This window comes from Mandrillus leucophaeus, unplaced genomic scaffold (genome assembly GCF_000951045.1).
Source record: "Mandrillus leucophaeus isolate KB7577 unplaced genomic scaffold, Mleu.le_1.0 Scaffold298, whole genome shotgun sequence".
Lineage (NCBI taxonomy): Eukaryota > Metazoa > Chordata > Mammalia > Primates > Cercopithecidae > Mandrillus > Mandrillus leucophaeus.
Window position 1 is genome coordinate 3,122,430 of NW_012103120.1, and position 18,627 is coordinate 3,141,056.

An 18,627-nucleotide genomic window follows, 5' to 3' on the forward strand; every position below is an offset into this window, starting at 1 on the left:
AAAAAAAAAAAAAAAAAAAAAAAAGCAGAGTGTAGTTATCACTTAGGTATTTGTAGGGGATTGGTTCCAGGACCCATTGGGAAGTTCAAGTTTCTTATGTAAAAATGACATAATATTTGCATGTAACCTATGCACATCATCTCTAGGTTACCTATAATACCTAATACAATGTAAATGCTATGCATAGAGTTATTACACTATATTGCTTAGAGAATTATAAGAAAAAATGTGAATAAATGTTTCATTATAGCCACAACTATTGTAGACCTAACTAGGTTTTCAATCCATGGTTGGTTTAATCCTTGGATATAGAATTTGCAAAAACGGAGGTCCAACTGTATAGTCAAAATTACCCCTGAAAATCTCTTAGGTCACCCATGAATATAGTACTATAGCCATATTTAGGAGCCATATTGGAAACCAATATACAATCTCAGCAAGTTTTGCCTGCCCAGCTTTTCCTCCAAAATTGAAAGAGTATTTTAAACTTTCAATTTGAGCATCAGATCAAGTGATTGGCTTTCACACCTTTCTTTAAACACTAGAATCATATTTATTGTGTCAACGCTGGCTAAAGCAGTAGCAGTTTCTTATCACCTACCATGTAAGAAAAATGTTGGGTAGACTCATGGGTGCTGTTTAAACAGTTGTTTGTTTCTCTTTTAATTTTATTCCTAAATCTAGTTGAATTTGTGTCCCGTATAGTTAGAAGCTCTGACTAGCAGAATACAGTATGTAGAAGTTCTGACTAGTGCTGGGCAGTGTGACACATGCTTGTAATCCTAGCTACCTGGGAGGATCTCTTGAGCCTAGGAGTTAGAGGCCATCCTGGGCAACATAGTGAGACCTTGTCTCCCTTTAAAAAAAAAAAGGAGTAGTTTTGACTGGCAAAATAAATGGCCATTTTGGTTAGAATCATAAAATGAGACCAGATTATCTTCTCAATAACTCTTTTATAATATGCAGATTCATAAAGCCTAATAGAGAGGGCAAAAGAGAACAGAACCTATGTCTGTTGACCTACAAAGATTTAATTATATATCACATTTTTTAAAAAGTATATATAAAATAGCAAATAGAGCATTCTATTTCTGCCTTAGTTTTATTTTTAAATCTATGTGCATGCACTAAAAAAGGTCTAGAAATACACAAAGCAAACAGTAACAGTAGTTTATTTCCAGGAGGTGGAATCCTAATTTTGTATTTTCTCCTTTTATGTAAAAGGAGTACATGTTACTTGTGTGAAAGAAAAGAAAAGAAAGGAAAAGAGAAAAAAGGAAAGAGAGGAGGGAGGGAGGGAGGGAAGGAAGGAAGGAAGGAAGAAGGGAAGGAAGGAAGGAAGAGAGGGAGGGAGGAAGGGAGGAAGGGCACAAGGAAGGGCACTTTGGAAGGCCAACGTAGTCGGATCACCTGAGGTCAGGAGTTGGAGACCAGTCTGGCCAAAATAGTGAAACACTGCCTCTACTAAAAATACAAAAAATTAGCCAGGCGTGATGGTGCACGCCTGTAATCCCAGCTACTTGGGAGGCTGAGGCAAGAGAATGGCTTGAACCTGGGAGGCGGATGTTGCAGTGAGCCAAGATTGTGCCACTGCACTCCAACCTGGGTGACAATGCAAGACTCAAAAAATAAAATAAAACGGTAAATTCAATGGAGGGAAAACAAATTAGAGCGAAAAAAGCCACTGTGTTTTCACTAATAGGATATTATTGTCACTTTTTGGAGATGAATTCAGTAAAGTGATTGGTGAGGAAAACAAGATATAGGAGCCATATTCCAAGATGTCAAAAAATCATGAGGGTTCAAGGACACAAACAAGGAAGAGTTGAGTTTTCATAGATGGAAGTAGCCAATGGAGAGAAAAAGAGATGGGAGATGTAAGAAAGAAAAGAGAACAAATGGAACCAGGCCCTAGAGGAATCAGCACAGAATCAAAACATGAATAGCCAGGGTATCATTTTTCATGATTCATTACTCGTGTCAAATTTTCAGTAGTGATAATTGCTGTGAAGAAAATAAAATAATGCTATAGAGTTGCTTACTATATAGGATGTCAGAGAAAGCTTCTATGAGGTGGTAACATTTGACCTTAGATCTAAATAGTGTCAAAGAATCAACCAGGGGAAATTTAGAGTAAGGTTTTTGCGGTCAGAAGAACAAATTTAGAGGCCTTAGGAAAATTAAGGCTGGGCGCGGTGGCTCACGCCTATAATCTAAGCACTTTGGGAGGCTGAGGAGTTCAAGACTAGCCTGGCCAACATGGTGAAATCCTGTCTCTACAAAAAATATACACACACACACACACATACACACAAATTAGCCGAGCATGGTGGCACATGCCTATAATCCCAACTACTCAGAAAGCTGAGGCAGGAGAACTGCATGAACCCAGGAGGTGAAGGTTGCAGTGAGTCGAAATCGCACCACTGCGCTCTAGCCTGGACGACAGAGCAAGACTCCGTTTCAAAAAAAAGAAAAGAAAATTAAGATGAGGAGGTTTGAAGAACAGAAGAACAGAAAGAAGCCAGTGCAGCTGGAACATAGTGAACAAAAAAGGGAAGTGTTTAAGATTGGATCAGAGAGGAAAGGAAATGTGAGATCATGTAGAGCTTTATAGGCAATGGTAAAGGGCTTGGAGTTTATCCTAATAAAGTGAGAAACCATTGATTTAGAGGAATGATGTGAACTGACAAACATGTTAAAATTAGCACTCTGACTGCTATGTAGACAACTAAGGGGGGCCAGCACAGAGTTAGGGAAGTGGAAGATGGAAGCTATTTTGTTTATCCAGATAAGAGATGATAATAACTTGAACTAGGATGAGCAGATAAGGTGGCAATTTGGTCAGATTGATTCAAGATGTATTTTTGAAGCAGGATATATAGAGGGCAAGCCATTGATTTGAGAGGACAGGGGAATCAAGGATACGACTAGTTGGTGGAAGACTGAGTGGTTAAGATAGGAAGAATTTTTTCAAAGCATTGTATTTAATTAATACATTGTATTTAATTCTTTTGAAACTAGTGAATTGAAAATGCAAATAGAGTTGTTGAAAAGGTAATTAAATATGAGTCAGGGCTAGAAATACATACTTGGAAGTCATCATCATACACTTTTCTTTCTTTCTCTTTTTTTTATTTTGCTCTGTCACCCAGGCTGGAACCTCTGCCTCCTGGGTTCAAGTTATTATCCTGCCTCAGCCTCCCGAGCAGCTGGGATTAAGGGCGCATACCACCATGCCCGGCTAATTTTTGTATTTTTAGTAGAGACAGAGTTTTGCCATTTTGGCCAGGCTAGTCTTGAACTCCTGACCTCAGATGATCCATCCACCTCAGCCTCCCAAAGTGTGGGATTACAGGCCTGAGACACCTCACCCTGCTATCATCATGTACATTTTTTAAAATCATGGAATTGGAAGAGATTACATAGGGAAGATGTATACAGAGAGAGAAGAGAGAGCCTTGGTCCAAGAAAGGTACCAGCGTGTATAGATTAGTCAGTGGAGTGGCAGCTTACAAAGGAGACAAAGACAGAAAAAAATGGTGAGATAGGAGGACAACTTAAAGCAGTGTGGAGCCCCAAAGAATGAGTTCATTTAAGTTGGAGTCCGGAAATGGTCCTAAGAGCAAACAGCAAGAGGAAGCAGCATCTATTCACGAAAGTCTATGAAAATTTGGTCAGAAAAACTGGAGCCTCTGGTATTTGAGCCAAGATTGTGCCTGTCTTACCCACCTCAGCTTAGTGAAATGGAGATTGTTCTCTAGATTGCAGTAGCCAAGAACATAGGGCTCCCTCTCTTCTAGCTCCAAGCTGGAAGGCTCTCTTCCTGGGAAGAGCAGGGCCTCAACATTATTCATAATGCCCTCAGCAGAAAGTTGCTGAGGCTGACTTTCAGGTAAGTGAGGTCAGGAGTAGGGAGCTGCCATATTGTGCCCAATTCCCACGTAATGAATGGGTCCTTGAGCATGGCAGACTCAAAGTACTGGGGCCCTAATTACCTTTGCCTGGGCTTTTGAAATAGTGATTCTTTGCCAGGAAATATAAACTGAAAGGACCTCGTGCAGTTGCCTGCCACCAAGTGCTCACTTCCTGGAATGAGGTTATTCCCAGACCAAACTGAGGGTTGGACTGCTATTTCTTGCTGCCCAATAACAAGATGCAGATTAGCTGGAGAGGAGGAGAGTTTTTTATTTCTATAACCAGTTGCAGCGATAAGGCCCGGAAAATATCGCCACACCAACTCAAAATTACAAAGTTTTTCAGAGCTTATATACCTTCTAAGCTATATGTCTACATGTAAGTGCATTCATCTAAAGACATAAATGATTAACTTCTTTTAATCTATAACTAAGTTCTGAGTCTTGAAGACCTTCCTCTGGAGCCTCAGTAAATTACTTAATCTAAATGGGTCCCAGGTGCTGGGGTGATTACTCTTATCTTGTCTCCTACGAAATCATGGAGGTTTGGGGAGTTCTTTAGACCACCTATAAACTTCTTTGTGGAGGCCTGGAGAGTTTCTTCAGATCCCCAATAAAACTTTTTTAATCCTTAATGGGTCCTGTTAAGAAATCCTTCGTTATCTTGTCATGCTTTAAGGCCCAGGAAAGATGTAAGCAAAACTCTTGGGGGACTTTTGTTATATCCCAGCCTTTGTATAAAGACACTGACTCTCTCAGCTTTGAATATTTAACTTAACCATTCAGTCAGTGCAAGAAGTTGTTATGGAGGCCTACATTAGTGAGACCTGACCTTCTACAAGGTGTCAGTCAGATAGAAGCTTGTCATTTCCTCCACCCTCAGGTCCAGAGCCCTGGCATAAAGATTTTTACTTGGGTAGAGGCAGGCAATAAGACAGGTCCTGGGTCAGGCGTGGTGGTCGCCCAGCACTTTAGGAGACCAAGGTAGGCAGATGGCTTGAGCCCAGGAATTTGAGACCAGCCTGGGCAAAACAGACTCCGTCCACAAAAAATTTAAAAGTTAGCTGGGCTTGGTAGTCTACACCTGTAGTCCCAGCTACTTGGGAGGCTGAGGTGGGATGATCACTTGGGCCTGGGAAGTCAAGGCAGCAGTGAGTGGTGATCATACCACTATACTCCAGTTTAGGTGACAGAGCAACACCCTTTCTAAAAGAAAGAAATAGAAAAAGAAAAGCAAAGAAAGGAGAGGAGAGGAGGAAAGGAAAAAGGAAAGGAAAAGAAAGGAAGAAAGAAAGAGAAAAACAGCCCCTAATCTCTTCCCAAAGTAAATGACTTCATTTGCAACAGAGCCTGTAGAAGTTTAAACCTAAGGGTATTCTCAAAAAAACCCTGGAAGTGTGGTGAAAGGCAATGGGAGGAGACTTGTAGATCTAGTGAAGATAGCTGAAGGTAAACTAGCTCTGAGGAGAGATCTGGAGAGTAAAACAGCTGGGAGGACCCCTCCTGGAATCAGAACAAATATCAAACATGACCTCAGAAACTGTTCTATCAAAGGAGCTACGGTTAGCTCCTTTGTAGATGCATTTGTAGAGGAGTTTATGCCTCAAGGCATTGTTGCAAATGTAGAGCAGTCAGTTAGTGGAGTTTAGGTGTGGTCAGAAAAAAATGACAAAGATAATCCTGCCGTTAGTACTGCCATCTCAAGGTGACTATTAGCATACCCAAAGCTGTGTCTAGCTGAGGAACATCAGAGATTTAAGACTGTGGGGGAGAGAGAGACTTCATTAAAATATTCCAGCCAATAACTAAACAGATAAAAAGCAAACAACAATAACAAGCCCTAGAGCTGGGGGGACCAGTACCCAGGGTTACAACAGTGTATCTAAAATGCCCAGTTTTGGCTGGTTGTGGTGACTCATGCCTTCCTTTACTTCTGTGAATAGCTTTGAACTGGCAGAAATAAGAATTCAGCAACTTGAAGCTAGGTTGATAGAGATTACACAGGTCAAAACACAGAGAGAAAAGAATGAAGAAAATAAACAGAGCCTCAAGGAAATGTGGAATACCGTTAAGAATACCAATGTCTATGTTATAGGAATACCACAAGGAGAGGAGAGAGGTAATGGAGAAAAAAAACTTGAAGAAATAATGAATGAAACCTTCCCAATTAATTGAAATACAATAGCCTGTCCATCCAGGAAGCTCAAGTAATATTAATGCAAAAAGATCCACAAACAGATACATCATAGTAAAAATGTCAGAAGTCAAGGACAAAACCCTGAAGGCAGCAAGGGAAAAACTGTACATCAGCTGGGTGCAGTGGTTCATGCCTGTAATCATAGTGCTTTAGGAGGCCAAGGCAGGAGGATCACTTGAGGCCAGGAGTTCAAGACTAGCCTGGGCAACATAGTGAGACCCTGTCTTTACCCACTCCCCACACCCCCTTCCCAAATACAACTACACTTCACTTATAAGGGAGTCCCAATAACATTAACAGCTGACTTCTCAGAAACAAAGGATGCCAAAAGGTAGCGGGCTCAGATTGCTCAAAGGAAAAAAAATGAGCCAAGAATCCCATGTCCAGTAAAGCTGTCCTTTCAAAAATGAAGGCAAAATACTTTCCTTGATTTAAAAAAGAGAATGTGTTGCTAGCATTCCATCTTACAAGAAATACTAAAGAAAGTTCTTCAAGTTGAAGCAAGTGACCCCAGATAATTTGAATCCCCACAGAGTAAAGGTAACTATGAAATTATAAAAGAAAATATAAACACACATTTTCTTCTCTTAACTGACCTAAAAAGCAATTATATGAAATAATATGTATAGAATGTATAAAACAAAAAGTGTCTGAGACAGCTCTCTATTAATTTAGAGGTTTATTTTGCACAGGTTGAGGATGTGCCTGGGAAAAGGAGACTCTAATCACTGAAGGATCTGTGACCTAGATTTTTTCCAAAGAGAGTTTTGAGGACTTCAAGATTTAAAGGGGAAAGAGTGGGCAGGAAGAGAAGGGGAAAAGAAAAAAGTGGGGAGGGTAGGCAGTGAGATAAGTGGTCACGTTCTTATGAGGCTTTGATTAGCACTCACTGAATCCACATGTTACATGTGAAAGGAGAGGGTACAGGAACAGTCAGTTATGCATTTGGCTCATGTTCAGCAAATCTGCATTTGTCTCATAGTGGGCAGTAGAATTATCTCTAATATTGTCATTGTCCCTATATGTGAAGATAAGCTGTTAATTTACAGGATCAGGGTGAAGGAGGCCACCTGGAGAGAGATGTGGCCTTCCATCTTACAGCTGTTTGGGAACAAAGGAAAGGAAGTTTTTTTGCATAACTCAATTTCCAAGCTTAACTTTTATCTTTGGCATAGCAAGTTTGGGGTCCCAAGATTTAATTTTCCTTTCATAAAAGCATTGTTGAGACTATAACATTTAGAAATATAATATGTGCCTAATACATTTGCAAATAACCTCTCACAGGAGGTAGGTAGGAACAAAGCTGAAATTTGCTAGGAAATGGTGGCAGATAGTAAAGTAATAATTATAACAATTCATTGTTGGGTTTATTAACATTAATGGATGTAATATGTATAACAACACCACGAAGATAAAATATTTAGGAATAACTTTAACAAAAGGAGTGCAAATTTATACTCAGAAAACTGTAAAATATTGTTCAAAGAAATATCTAAATAAGTAGAAAAACACCTCATATTCATGAATTGCAAGACTTGACCTTGTTGAGATGGTAATGTGCCCCAAACTGATATATATCAATTCAGTACCGTAACTATCACTATCAGAATCTCAGCTGACTTCTTTGTAGAAAGTAACAAGTGATTCTAAAATTCATATGGAATTTGAAGGGACCCAGAATAGTTAAAACAATATTGAAGAAGAAGAAGAATGTAGGAGGGCTCACAAGAAATTTTAATCCCAATGCTATAGTACTGCCTGGCACAAGGATAAACATAAAATTGAGAGTACAGAAAGAAACCCATAAATCTATGGTGAGCTGTCTTCAAAAAGTGTAAAGACCATTCTTTCAATTGAGAAAGAATTATCTTTTACACAAATGGTGCTGGGACAGCTGATAGTGACATACAAAAGAATGAAGTGGTGCCCTTCACACCGTATACAAAAATTAACTCAAGATAGATCAAAGATCTAAATATTAGATTAAAAATATAAAACAAGGCTGGGCACCGTGGCTCATGCCTATAATTCCCAGCATTTTGGGAAGCCGAGGTGAGAAAATCAATTGAGCCCAGGAGTTTGAACCCAGCCTGGATATAGGGAGACCCCATCTCAACCAATCAATCTATACAAAAATTTACATATATATATATGTTAGAAAACATACGGGTAAATCTATATGCATTAGGATTTGGTAAATAATTCTTAGACATGACACCAAAATCACGATCAACAAAAGACAAAATGATATATTGGACTTTCTGAAAATTAAAAACTTTGCTGCTTCAAAGGATTATCATCAGGAATGAGTGAAAATATTTCTGACTCATATATCTGGCAATTGACTTGTTTCAGAATATATAAAGAACTCTTTCAAATCAACAATAAAAAGACAAATTACCCCATTAAAAAGTGGACAAGGGATCTGAGCAGACATATCTCCAAAAAACATAGATGACCAATAAACACATGAAAAAGATGGCCAGGAAAATACAAATCAGAGCCACAGTGAGCTACTACATCACACCCCCTCGGATGTCTGTAAACAAAAAGACAAATAGTAGCAAGTGTTGGCAAGGATGTTGAGAAATTACTGTCCTCATGTTGCTGATGGAAATCTAAAGTGGTGCAGGGCCTTGGAAAAGGGTTTGGCAGTTCTTCAAACTTGTTTTTTTTTTTCTTGAAACTGGGTCTTACTCTATAGCCCAGGCTAGAGTGCAGTGGTGCAATCACAGCTCACTGCAGCCTCTAACTCTCAGGCTCAAGCAGTCCTCTGTCTTACCCTTTGAGTAGCTGGGATTATAGGTAAGCACCACTAGCTGGGATTACAGGCATGCACCACCATGCCTGGCTAATTATTTTATTTTTTTGTAGCGCCATGGTTTCACTTTGTTGCACAGGCTGGTCTTGAACTCCTGGGCTCAAGGGATCCTCCCGTCTCAACCTCCCATAGTGTTGGGATTACAGGCATGAGCCACCATGTGCGGCCTCTTCAGACTATTAATATAGTTACCATATGACTCAGCAATTTCACTCCAGATGTATACCCAAGGGAAATAAAAACATATGTTCACATAGACATTTGTATGCAAATGTTTATTGCAGCATTATTCCTGATAGCTAAAAGATGGAAACAACCAAATGTCTGTCAACAGACAAATGGGTAAACAACATGTGCTATATTCATACAATGAAATATTATAATTAAAACATATACAATATTACCCATAAAAAGAAATGAAGTACTGTACATCCTGCAATGTGGATGAACCTTGAAAACATTATACTAAGTGAAAGAAGACAGTAAAACACACACATACACAGACACACACAGTATGTTATCCCATTCATATGCAAATCCAGAATAGCAAAATCTATAGAAACATAAAGTAGGTTAGTGATTGATTGGGGCTGGGGATGGAGTGAGGAAGGTGGAGTGTTATTGTTAAAGATACAAGAATTCTTTTTGAGGTGATAAAATGTTCTAAAATTGACTATGGTGATGATTGCACAGATCTCTGAATATACGAAATTCATCAAACTGTATACTTTCAGTGATTGAATTCAAGTGGTGGTATGCTATGTAAATTATATATATGAAAGTTGTCAGATTCAACATGGAGTCACTTGTGTCAAATCCTGACAAAATAGAGCTGGGGGAGGGTCATGAAGGGAGAGCTGTCACACATGATTTGCCTGATAACAAGAACTATCACAAGAAATTTTTCTGAACTGCAGCTTACTACACAAGTCACACAGGGACAGCTAGCCACTTACACAAGAACATTTGCCTGATACACTGTCTCACAAGCCCAATCCAAACTGCAAGGGCCTAACCATAACACTAAAATTACAAGTCCTACCTTGCAATTTACTGACACTCACCAGTCAGAACTCACCAGCTCTTATATAAGATGCTGCCAGTGCCAATAAACTTTTTTTTGAAAACAACTTGTATAACTTCCTCTTTCCCCAGTAAACCCCAGCCTTTCTTTTGTTTTCCAAACATACCAGAGGCCACCCTGTTCAGTGTGTAGGTTCAAGATAGCAATCCTGCTTCTTGTATGTTATTTCCCATTAAAACCTTTTTACTTAGAATACATCTTTATATAATTTTTTATGCTGATGTATCTTTTTTCTTTAAATGACACATAATATTTATACATATGGAGTACAGAGTGATGCCATGATACATGTAATGTATAGCCATCAGATCTGGGTAAAAAGATAATGGGATAAGAAGAGACAGATTAAATTATTCTGGGAATTTTTTATTTTAAAAAAAGGAATGAAGCTACCTCTTTCATTGAAATAATAAGAAAGTCACAGAGAATAGATGAAGTTGTAAGAGGGGAAAAAATGAGAGAAGTGCCAAGTTGAGAAAGGTCATGGCCAGTGGTTTTGCTCTTAGGGTAAAACCAAGAAAAAAGTCACCTATAAAGATTGAAGAGTTGCAAAAGTAGAATTTTAGGTTATTACTTTGACCTTCAGGTTTCTCGATATTAAAGAGGTTTGTATAAATGTCCAGTAGAAATCTTTTTTTTCTCTGCAGTACTTGGCCAGCTTAGCAGCAGATACAGAGAACATCTCAGTAATATTTTCTTAGAACTTTGAAAGGAAGGTGAATTGGAAAAATCAGGGTGCTAATGAGAGCACCTTGAAATGATGGCTATGGAAAAAGGATGATATAGACCTGGTGGACTGATGGAGGCTGGAAGCAGGAAGGGGTCACGTAGCATAAATTACAATAAGGTCAAATAACAAGTTCTTTAGAGTGAAATATACCACCCTTATAGATACACAAAGCTCAACATGACTCAGTCCATCTGTTTTCTCTGATGTTATCTTGTACTACCCTCCTGTTACTTGATCTGCTCCTCTGGGCAACACACTCAGGTATGGTCTCTCCTCAGGGCCTTTGTACTTGCTGTTCTTTCCTCATAGAAAGCGATTTCCCTGAAAGTGTACACAATTTGCTACCTCTTTTCCTTCAGGGCCCCTTGGTAAGCCTTCCTTTGCCTCATCATATCTAAAATTGGATGAAAAAGGAAAAAAGACTTAAACATTATTCTCTATCTTTCTTGCTTTATTTTTCTCTTAGCACTTATCATATTCCATATTTAACTTATTTTAAATTTTTATTTTTGTGTATATCTCTCCTGTTACTATGTAAGCTTTAAGAGGACAGGGATTTTTTTTTTTTTTTTTTTTTTTTTTGACAGAGTCTTGCTGTGTCGCCTAGGCTGGAGTGCAGTGGCATGGTCTTGGCTCACTGCACCCTTTCCTCCTGGGTTCAAGCAATTCTCCTGTCTCCGTCTCTTGAGTAGCTGGGATTACAGGCACGTGCCACCATGCCACCAGGTGCGGCTGGGAATTTTTTTTTAAACCAAGTTCTCTACTATAGTTCTGCACCTAGGAAATACTTGGCAAATACTGTAGTGACTTAATATTTGTGGAAGGGAAAGTAGAGATAGAAGGTGGGGCATGTAGAAAGTTTCCTTTAAGCTTGAAGATCTTAGAAGTGGAGCAGTTCAAAGTGATGACTCAAATTTGGAAGCCCCCTAGTAAAGCCAAAATAAAGGTTATTATAAATGTAGACTTTTAATATAGGACATGTTTTAGAAAAGATGTTTGACATTGTAGTCACCAAAGATCTTTAATGGTAGATTTGGAGAATGGGAAAGTGTTCTTATAATTCAGTGCCAAAATTTCTGCAGAAGTGGTAAGAGGCTTCTGAGGTCAGTAGATGACATGAGTACAAATAGTGACATTTAAATAGATGGCTCAGACTTCAACAGAGGATTGCTTCAGACAGATTTAGATACTAAGTTATTTCATGCTCCCATCGTGGTCTTGGTATCTTCATCTATTAAAGAAATTATTATAATTAGCATTTTACCTGCCAATTTCTTCACAACTCTAAAGCGCTCTTAATCTCTATCTTCCCAGCACTTTACAAAGTGCCTGGTGCATAGTATTCTCAGTAAATATGTGTTGAGTGAAATACTTATTGAATGAGAAAATATTAAGAGATAACTATGGAATTATGATGTTGGAGCCAAGAGCATTCTGATCTCTAGGTCTTATCAGTTCACCAGAAGGGTGAGAAAAAGAGAAAGCCAAGTTTCACATACATGAAGAAGCAGGTCAGATGTTTTAAAGGTTAACTTTTTAGATGAAGGAAAATTTGTTCTTTATAAAAGAAAAAAGCCAGTGCAAAAGCTGGTAGAAGGATTGTAAACAGGGATGATGTGAGAAGACACTGAATTAATTATGGGAGTAAGGAAACATGAAAATAGTGGTTATAGACATTTGATAGTAATTGTTGAAAGAAAAGTGTAAGATCAAATAGTTTGACTACTAAATGAAAATCAGCATGATTTCAGGATACAGGAAGATAAAAGATACAGGAAGTGCAAGCAGGAAAGAAATATTTCTCAGGTTAAGTTTGATATTGTGAAGAATATTATAAAACAAAGAACTCTACTTGGGAATATTTACATGATTTTAGGACTTTCACAAATACTTTTTATTTTGTCTCACAAAATAACTCAAAAGTGGAACACAAAAATGGAAAACGTAAAACCTAAGTCTGTACACTTCCCTCTCAGACAGTGAGGTTTATTAGGGAGGCAGCTGTGGATGGAAAGGGCCAAGCTAATGGAGCAGGTCTCTGCAGGCTGGTCTCTCTTCCCTATGCTTTGATAACTCCGTAAGTAGGATTTGCAAGTAAAGGCATATCCCCCATTAGCATTAATAGGATTTTACTGTTACTCCTTTAGTTTAAGGAAACAGATAATACAGTAGGTTTGGTGCATATTATTGTGCATTGATAGTGGGGACTTATGTAGAAATTAAAATGTTAATATAGGCCAGACACAGTTGCTCACATCTGTAATCCCAGCACTTTGGGAGGCTGAAGCAGGTGGATCACTGGAGTCAGGAGTTTGAGACCATCCTGACAAACATGGCAAAACCCCGTCTCTACTAAAAATACATCCATTAGCCGGGCATGGTGGCGGACAGCTGTAATCCCAGCTACTTGGGAGGCTGAGGCAGGAGAATCGCTTGAACCCAGGAGGTGGAGATTGCAGTGAGCCTAGATTGCACCACTGCACTTCAGCCGGGGCAAGAGTGAGACTCCGTCTCAAAACAAACAAACAAACAAACAAACAAAAAAATTACTATAGTCCTGAATGTTTAATTGTGAAATATATTTGTAAATATGTACATTGTAAAACAAATTATTTTCTTTTTCTTAATATAGAGTTAACGTTTTTATGGGAGGTTTTTTAAAAAGATATTTACAGCCTGATACAATAGCATTTAGTTCTGTGCAGTTTTAAGTTAGTTTTTAAAAAATTTTGTTTCCACAGTCCAGAAAAGGCTTTGAAAGACTCACTACAACCCTATGAGGCTGCTTATCTATCAAAATCCTTATCTCGACTCTTCGATCCTATCAACTTGGTTTTTCCCCCTGGTGGTCGTAATCCTCCTTCCTCTGATGAACTTGATGGTATTATTAAAACTATAGCAAGGTACGTATTTTTTATATAGCGGCATGCCATATAAGATGACTGCCATATTTGTTAGTGATATATGATAGCAGTACATTTTTAATTTATTTTCAAATTATTCAAGTAATTAGGCCCACAATTAAGAATTTTACAGTAAATGAGTGCACGCATAGTAAGTACTTGAGATTCCAATTAATAAAATAATTTAAATACCTTAAATATAGTCTAAAAATAGTCTATTATAATTATTCTGTATCTTGCCAAGGATGCAAAGTAAACCTAGCTGTTTATACCATAGTAAATTTCTTACATCATACAAGAAATCAAATACAATAAATGATTTTATAAATTCAGAAACTAAAACATACAGGTTAATTTTTTTTATCCTAAACTCCAGAAAGTGCTTCATGGCAGAAATAAGAATATAAGTTTGATTAGCTTGCGTTTGCTATTTTAAGCTTTTTAAGTGAATGTGACAGCTGTTAGGACTCTAAAAAGGGAGGGTATCGTAGCAGAGGTACCACCTGAATGCCTGCAGACAATGTAATTATATACTGTTGGCTTTAGACACTTATTTAAAAGTTGTCCAGACTAATTTGCAGTTGAAGTTATCTGTTTCTGTCATGACTAACAAGTTGTCATAATAATAGATCTGTACATTTGAGATGGATATTTTAAGGAATAAAAAATAGTATGAGACCGAGGTCTAAATTCTTTTAAAGATTTGAAGATGGTGATTCTGAGGTATGGAAGAGTAAGACTAAAAAGCCACAGGTGGCCAGGCATGATGGCTCACGCCTGTAATCCCAGCACTTTGGGAGGTGGAGGTGGGTGGATCACCTGAGATCAGGAGTTCGAGACTATCCTGGTGAAACCCCATCTCTAGTAAAAATTCAAAAATTAGCTGGGCCTGGTGGCACATGCCTGTAACCCCAGCTACTCAGGAGACTGAGGCATCAGAATCGCTTGAATCCGAGAGGCGAAGGCCGCAGTGAGCCGAGATCATGCCACTGCACTCCAGTCTGGCTGACAAGAGTGAGTCTCAAAAAATAAAAAAAAAAGCCACATGTATAATAATATACATAGGCATATCTTTTGCTGCAGATGTACCTACAAATTATCTAGATTGCCCAGCATCTTGGTCTTAAATCTCTCCACAATTGCCTTGACTTTCCAAAGTTCTGACTACGTCCTAGTAACTTGATCTCTTTGACCTGTTTATGTAAATATTAAAGAGGAATCTCTCCCATTCCTCTATGCAACTGGACAATGCTATAATCAAATATAATCTACAGCTGGAAGAATCATGCTTATGGTAGTGTTTAATAAAATTTAAAAGTGAACATTAACAAAATTATGTCTCAATACTATATGAAAGTGCATTTTTGTTATACATAGTATGCACTAGTATTGCTTCAAACTCTTTCAACTTCTTTAGAAAGAGAATCTGGTAAAATTTACTCTACTACTTCAGGGACAATAATTACTTTTCTTGCTTTCCATCTGTATATGGGTTTCTATATGATTTTTAATTTCTAGTATTCTTTCCATGGTCTTTATAAAATACCTTTTTTTTTTTTTTTTGGCAGTCAGATCAAATGCCCCAATTAATCCAATGTTAAAGTTGAAAAGAAGCATGACAAAAAAATACTTTAAGAATCCGAATTTTAAAAATTTGTAATTATAGACCTGCTATGCTTTTATATTATTTAAAAAGCTACTCTATTCAAACTAGCATGAATTGGCATAATTTCTACAGAAACTGAGTATATATCATGTGTAATTTATATTTTTAGCCTGTGTCCGTTCCAGGTCATCATTTCCATTCAAGAGCTGTCATTTCCTTGCAGATGTCTGTGATATGCAATGCCTGTAATTGCACTTTGTCAGTCTTACCAAGAGTGCGACTTTAAAAATCTGTACACGATTTACTCCTTTAATGACAGACTGAACCCACATATGACATGCTTTTATTAATGAGAAACTGGTCATTAAGGAAGCTGTCTCCAGGCACATTTTCCTAATGCTGAATTTAGGTGGTAAAATGAAACAATGCAACCAGTTCTTGGAAGCAGTGAAGTCTATAAAAAGAATAACCATATTGCTTATTGGGTTTGAGTTTTTATCTTGCTCTTTACTTTGTTGATGAACGATGGTGCTAATATTTAAAAACTGTTTTTATTTTCTCCAGTGAACTAAATGTTGCTGCTGTTGATACAAACCTCACATTAGCTGTGTCAAAAAATGTGGCAAAGACCATCCAGTTATACAGTGTCAAGTCAGAGCAGCTTGTAAGTGATATCCTTTATCTGTAAACTTTAATGATTTTGTTTAAAATTACTAACTATATAATACTTGACTAATCATAAATATTGAATTGACTATTCATTTACTTCCATTTTTACTGTAGTGAAAGTTTGTAACTTCCCGATGAATTTAAACTAGAAAAAAAATTTCTGTTAACAAAAAAATGGCCCTCCTACACATTGTCTGTACACTTTCAGAAGACAGGCAAGTTTTATAAGGTTTCTTTTTTTAACGCATGTGCCAATTAATGGGCTAATTATGTATTTTTAAATATTTAAGTATTTTAAATAATTTACATAAATTATAATTATATATAATCAATCAAATTTTCCCTTTTGTGTGACCACTAATTCCATATATCATTCATGCATGGTCACCTGGTGTGAAATTGACTTGAACTGTTAGAAAACTGTTGTAGGAAGTAAAGTACGTAAAATTTTAGTAGAAAAATGTTTATTTACTTTTTAAAGATTCCAACCTCAGAGCCTGGGAATTTAACCCTAAAATTATTCTATTTGAAATAGCTATAGGCATGCATTTAAAATAATAAGTACATAACTGAATTATAATCTTAATTCTATACATTAATGTTTTAAAGTTAAGCATACATATTTCACCAGTATGTATGTATGCTAATTGAAATTCAAACAAAATAAGACTTCAATTTTTTTATTGTTATTGATATACTAATTTTAGACAGTGTATCAAAATCTGATTGTCTCCACTATCTTTAGAGTGTTAGCCAACTGCATTTTCAGTTTATCCTCTCTAACTGTTCCCAATTGAAATATCATAATAAACAAAATAATCTACTTTTATCTATATCCAAGTTGTTTCAGTTTGTTCTGTGATAATTTTTAGGGTAAGTTGGTGACATACTGAAGGACTTACATAAAATGATCCTTGGAGGTAACAGTCATGTTACGAGGCTTCCTACTTTTAGTTCCCATGGATGGCCAGATTTTGTTTGCAAATATGGCACAACTATTTTCCATTCAGTTGATCTTGTAGTCTTGACAAAATCATCTTACAAGCATCTTTTTAAGAACTTTATTGAAAACTAACCATACAGAGACATGGAAGCTCTTTGTAGGAAATCACTATGAATTTAGTAATTTTTCTGTCAATCTGTGTTTTAAAGATGCTTTATTATAATGTTCATTGCTTCAAAAGCATGGTTATTGCTATAAATAAAATTCAGTATTATATCTACTGGAGTTTAGTGTAATTACTGACAATGCCAAGACCTGAAGTTAACACCATAAGAAAGATCCAGCATATATATAGAAAGTACCTTGCATTGAGAGTATGGAGGTACAGTGGTAATGGTAATATGTACTCAGTTAACATAGTAATGGCTTAGATGAAATAAAAATATATCTACAAATGTTTGACTGAGTTGATACTGTTGATCAAATTGTTGGTGGCTGTAAATTACTTAAGCCTACCTAACGTACCTGCAGTGTTGAAGGCTAACAGAAAATCATTGACATTTTTTGGTTTTTAATTGGATTATTTCTTTTTTTATTAAAGATACTTTTATTTTTCAACTTTCATTTTAGTGTATAAGGGAAACTTAAGCATTAAATAAGATTATAAAAAGCATATGCCCTATTTTTTAAAATACATTATTGACTAATGTCTTAAGTAACAACTTGCTGTGATTGTTCATTTCTTGGCATTTAATAACACTCTTCCACTCCTCTATGTTTTAAAATTATACCTGTTCTTTAATCTTTACAAATATTCCTATTCTTTTAGAATAATTTGACTGAAAACATTTAGAGGAAAATAGCCAAATAGTCTTTAGTGGAAGAAAGACTTGAAACAGATTTTTGAATTGGATAACTACTCTGCCTATAAATGGAAATGTTGACTTGAGATTTGGTACAAAAACTAAATCAATGAGTGGGAGATTCTTTTCAAAGATGAAAAATTTAAGCTTCCAATCTACAAGATTAAGAAGTGACAGAATCTGTTGTTTCCTGACTTTCTAATGATCGCCATTCTGACTGACATGAGATTGTGGTTTTGATTTGCATTTCTCTAATGACCAGTGATGATGAGCTTTTTTTCATATGTTCGTTGGCTGCATATATGTCTTCTTTTGAGAAGTGTCTCTTCAGATCCTTCGCCGACTTTTGTTTGTTTGTTTTGTAAATTTGAGTTCTTTGTAGATTCTGGATATTAGCCCTTTGTCAGATGGATAGATTGCAAAAATTTTGTCCCATTCTGTTACCTGTTCACTCTGATAATAGTTTCTTTTGCTGTGCAGAAGCTCTTTAGTTTAATTAGATCCGATTTGTCAATTTTCGCGTTTGTTGCCATTGCTTTTGGTGTTTTAGTCATGAAGTCTTTGCCCATGTCTATGTCCTGAATGGTATTGCCTAGGTTTTCTAGAGTTTTTATGGCTTTAGGTCTTATGTTTAAGTCTTTAATCCATCTTGAGTTAATTTTTGTATTGGGGTAAGGAAGGGGTCTAGTTTCACATTTATTAAATAGGGAATCCTTTCCCCATTGCTTATTTTTGTCAGGTTTGTGTAAGATCAGATGGTTGTAGATGTGTGACGTTATTTCTGCAGCCATTAAAATGGATGAGTTCATGTCCTTTGCAGGGACATGGATGAAGCTGGAAACCGTCATTCTCAGCAAACTAACACAGGAACAGAAAACCAAACACTGCATATTC

General features: G+C 36.9%; 1 protein-coding gene across 2 annotated transcripts in view; it reads left to right on the forward strand.

Annotated features, from left to right (window-relative positions):
• The window catches only part of COG5 (component of oligomeric golgi complex 5), a 362,534-nt gene that overhangs the window by 269,435 nt on the left and 74,472 nt on the right, over window positions 1-18,627 (forward strand). For both annotated transcript variants that reach the window (XM_011986381.1, XM_011986382.1), the window contains exons 13-14: window positions 13,491-13,652; window positions 15,823-15,922. In XM_011986381.1, the coding sequence (XP_011841771.1) occupies window positions 13,491-13,652; window positions 15,823-15,922 (262 nt within the window). The remainder of the gene's footprint in view (window positions 1-13,490; window positions 13,653-15,822; window positions 15,923-18,627) is intronic.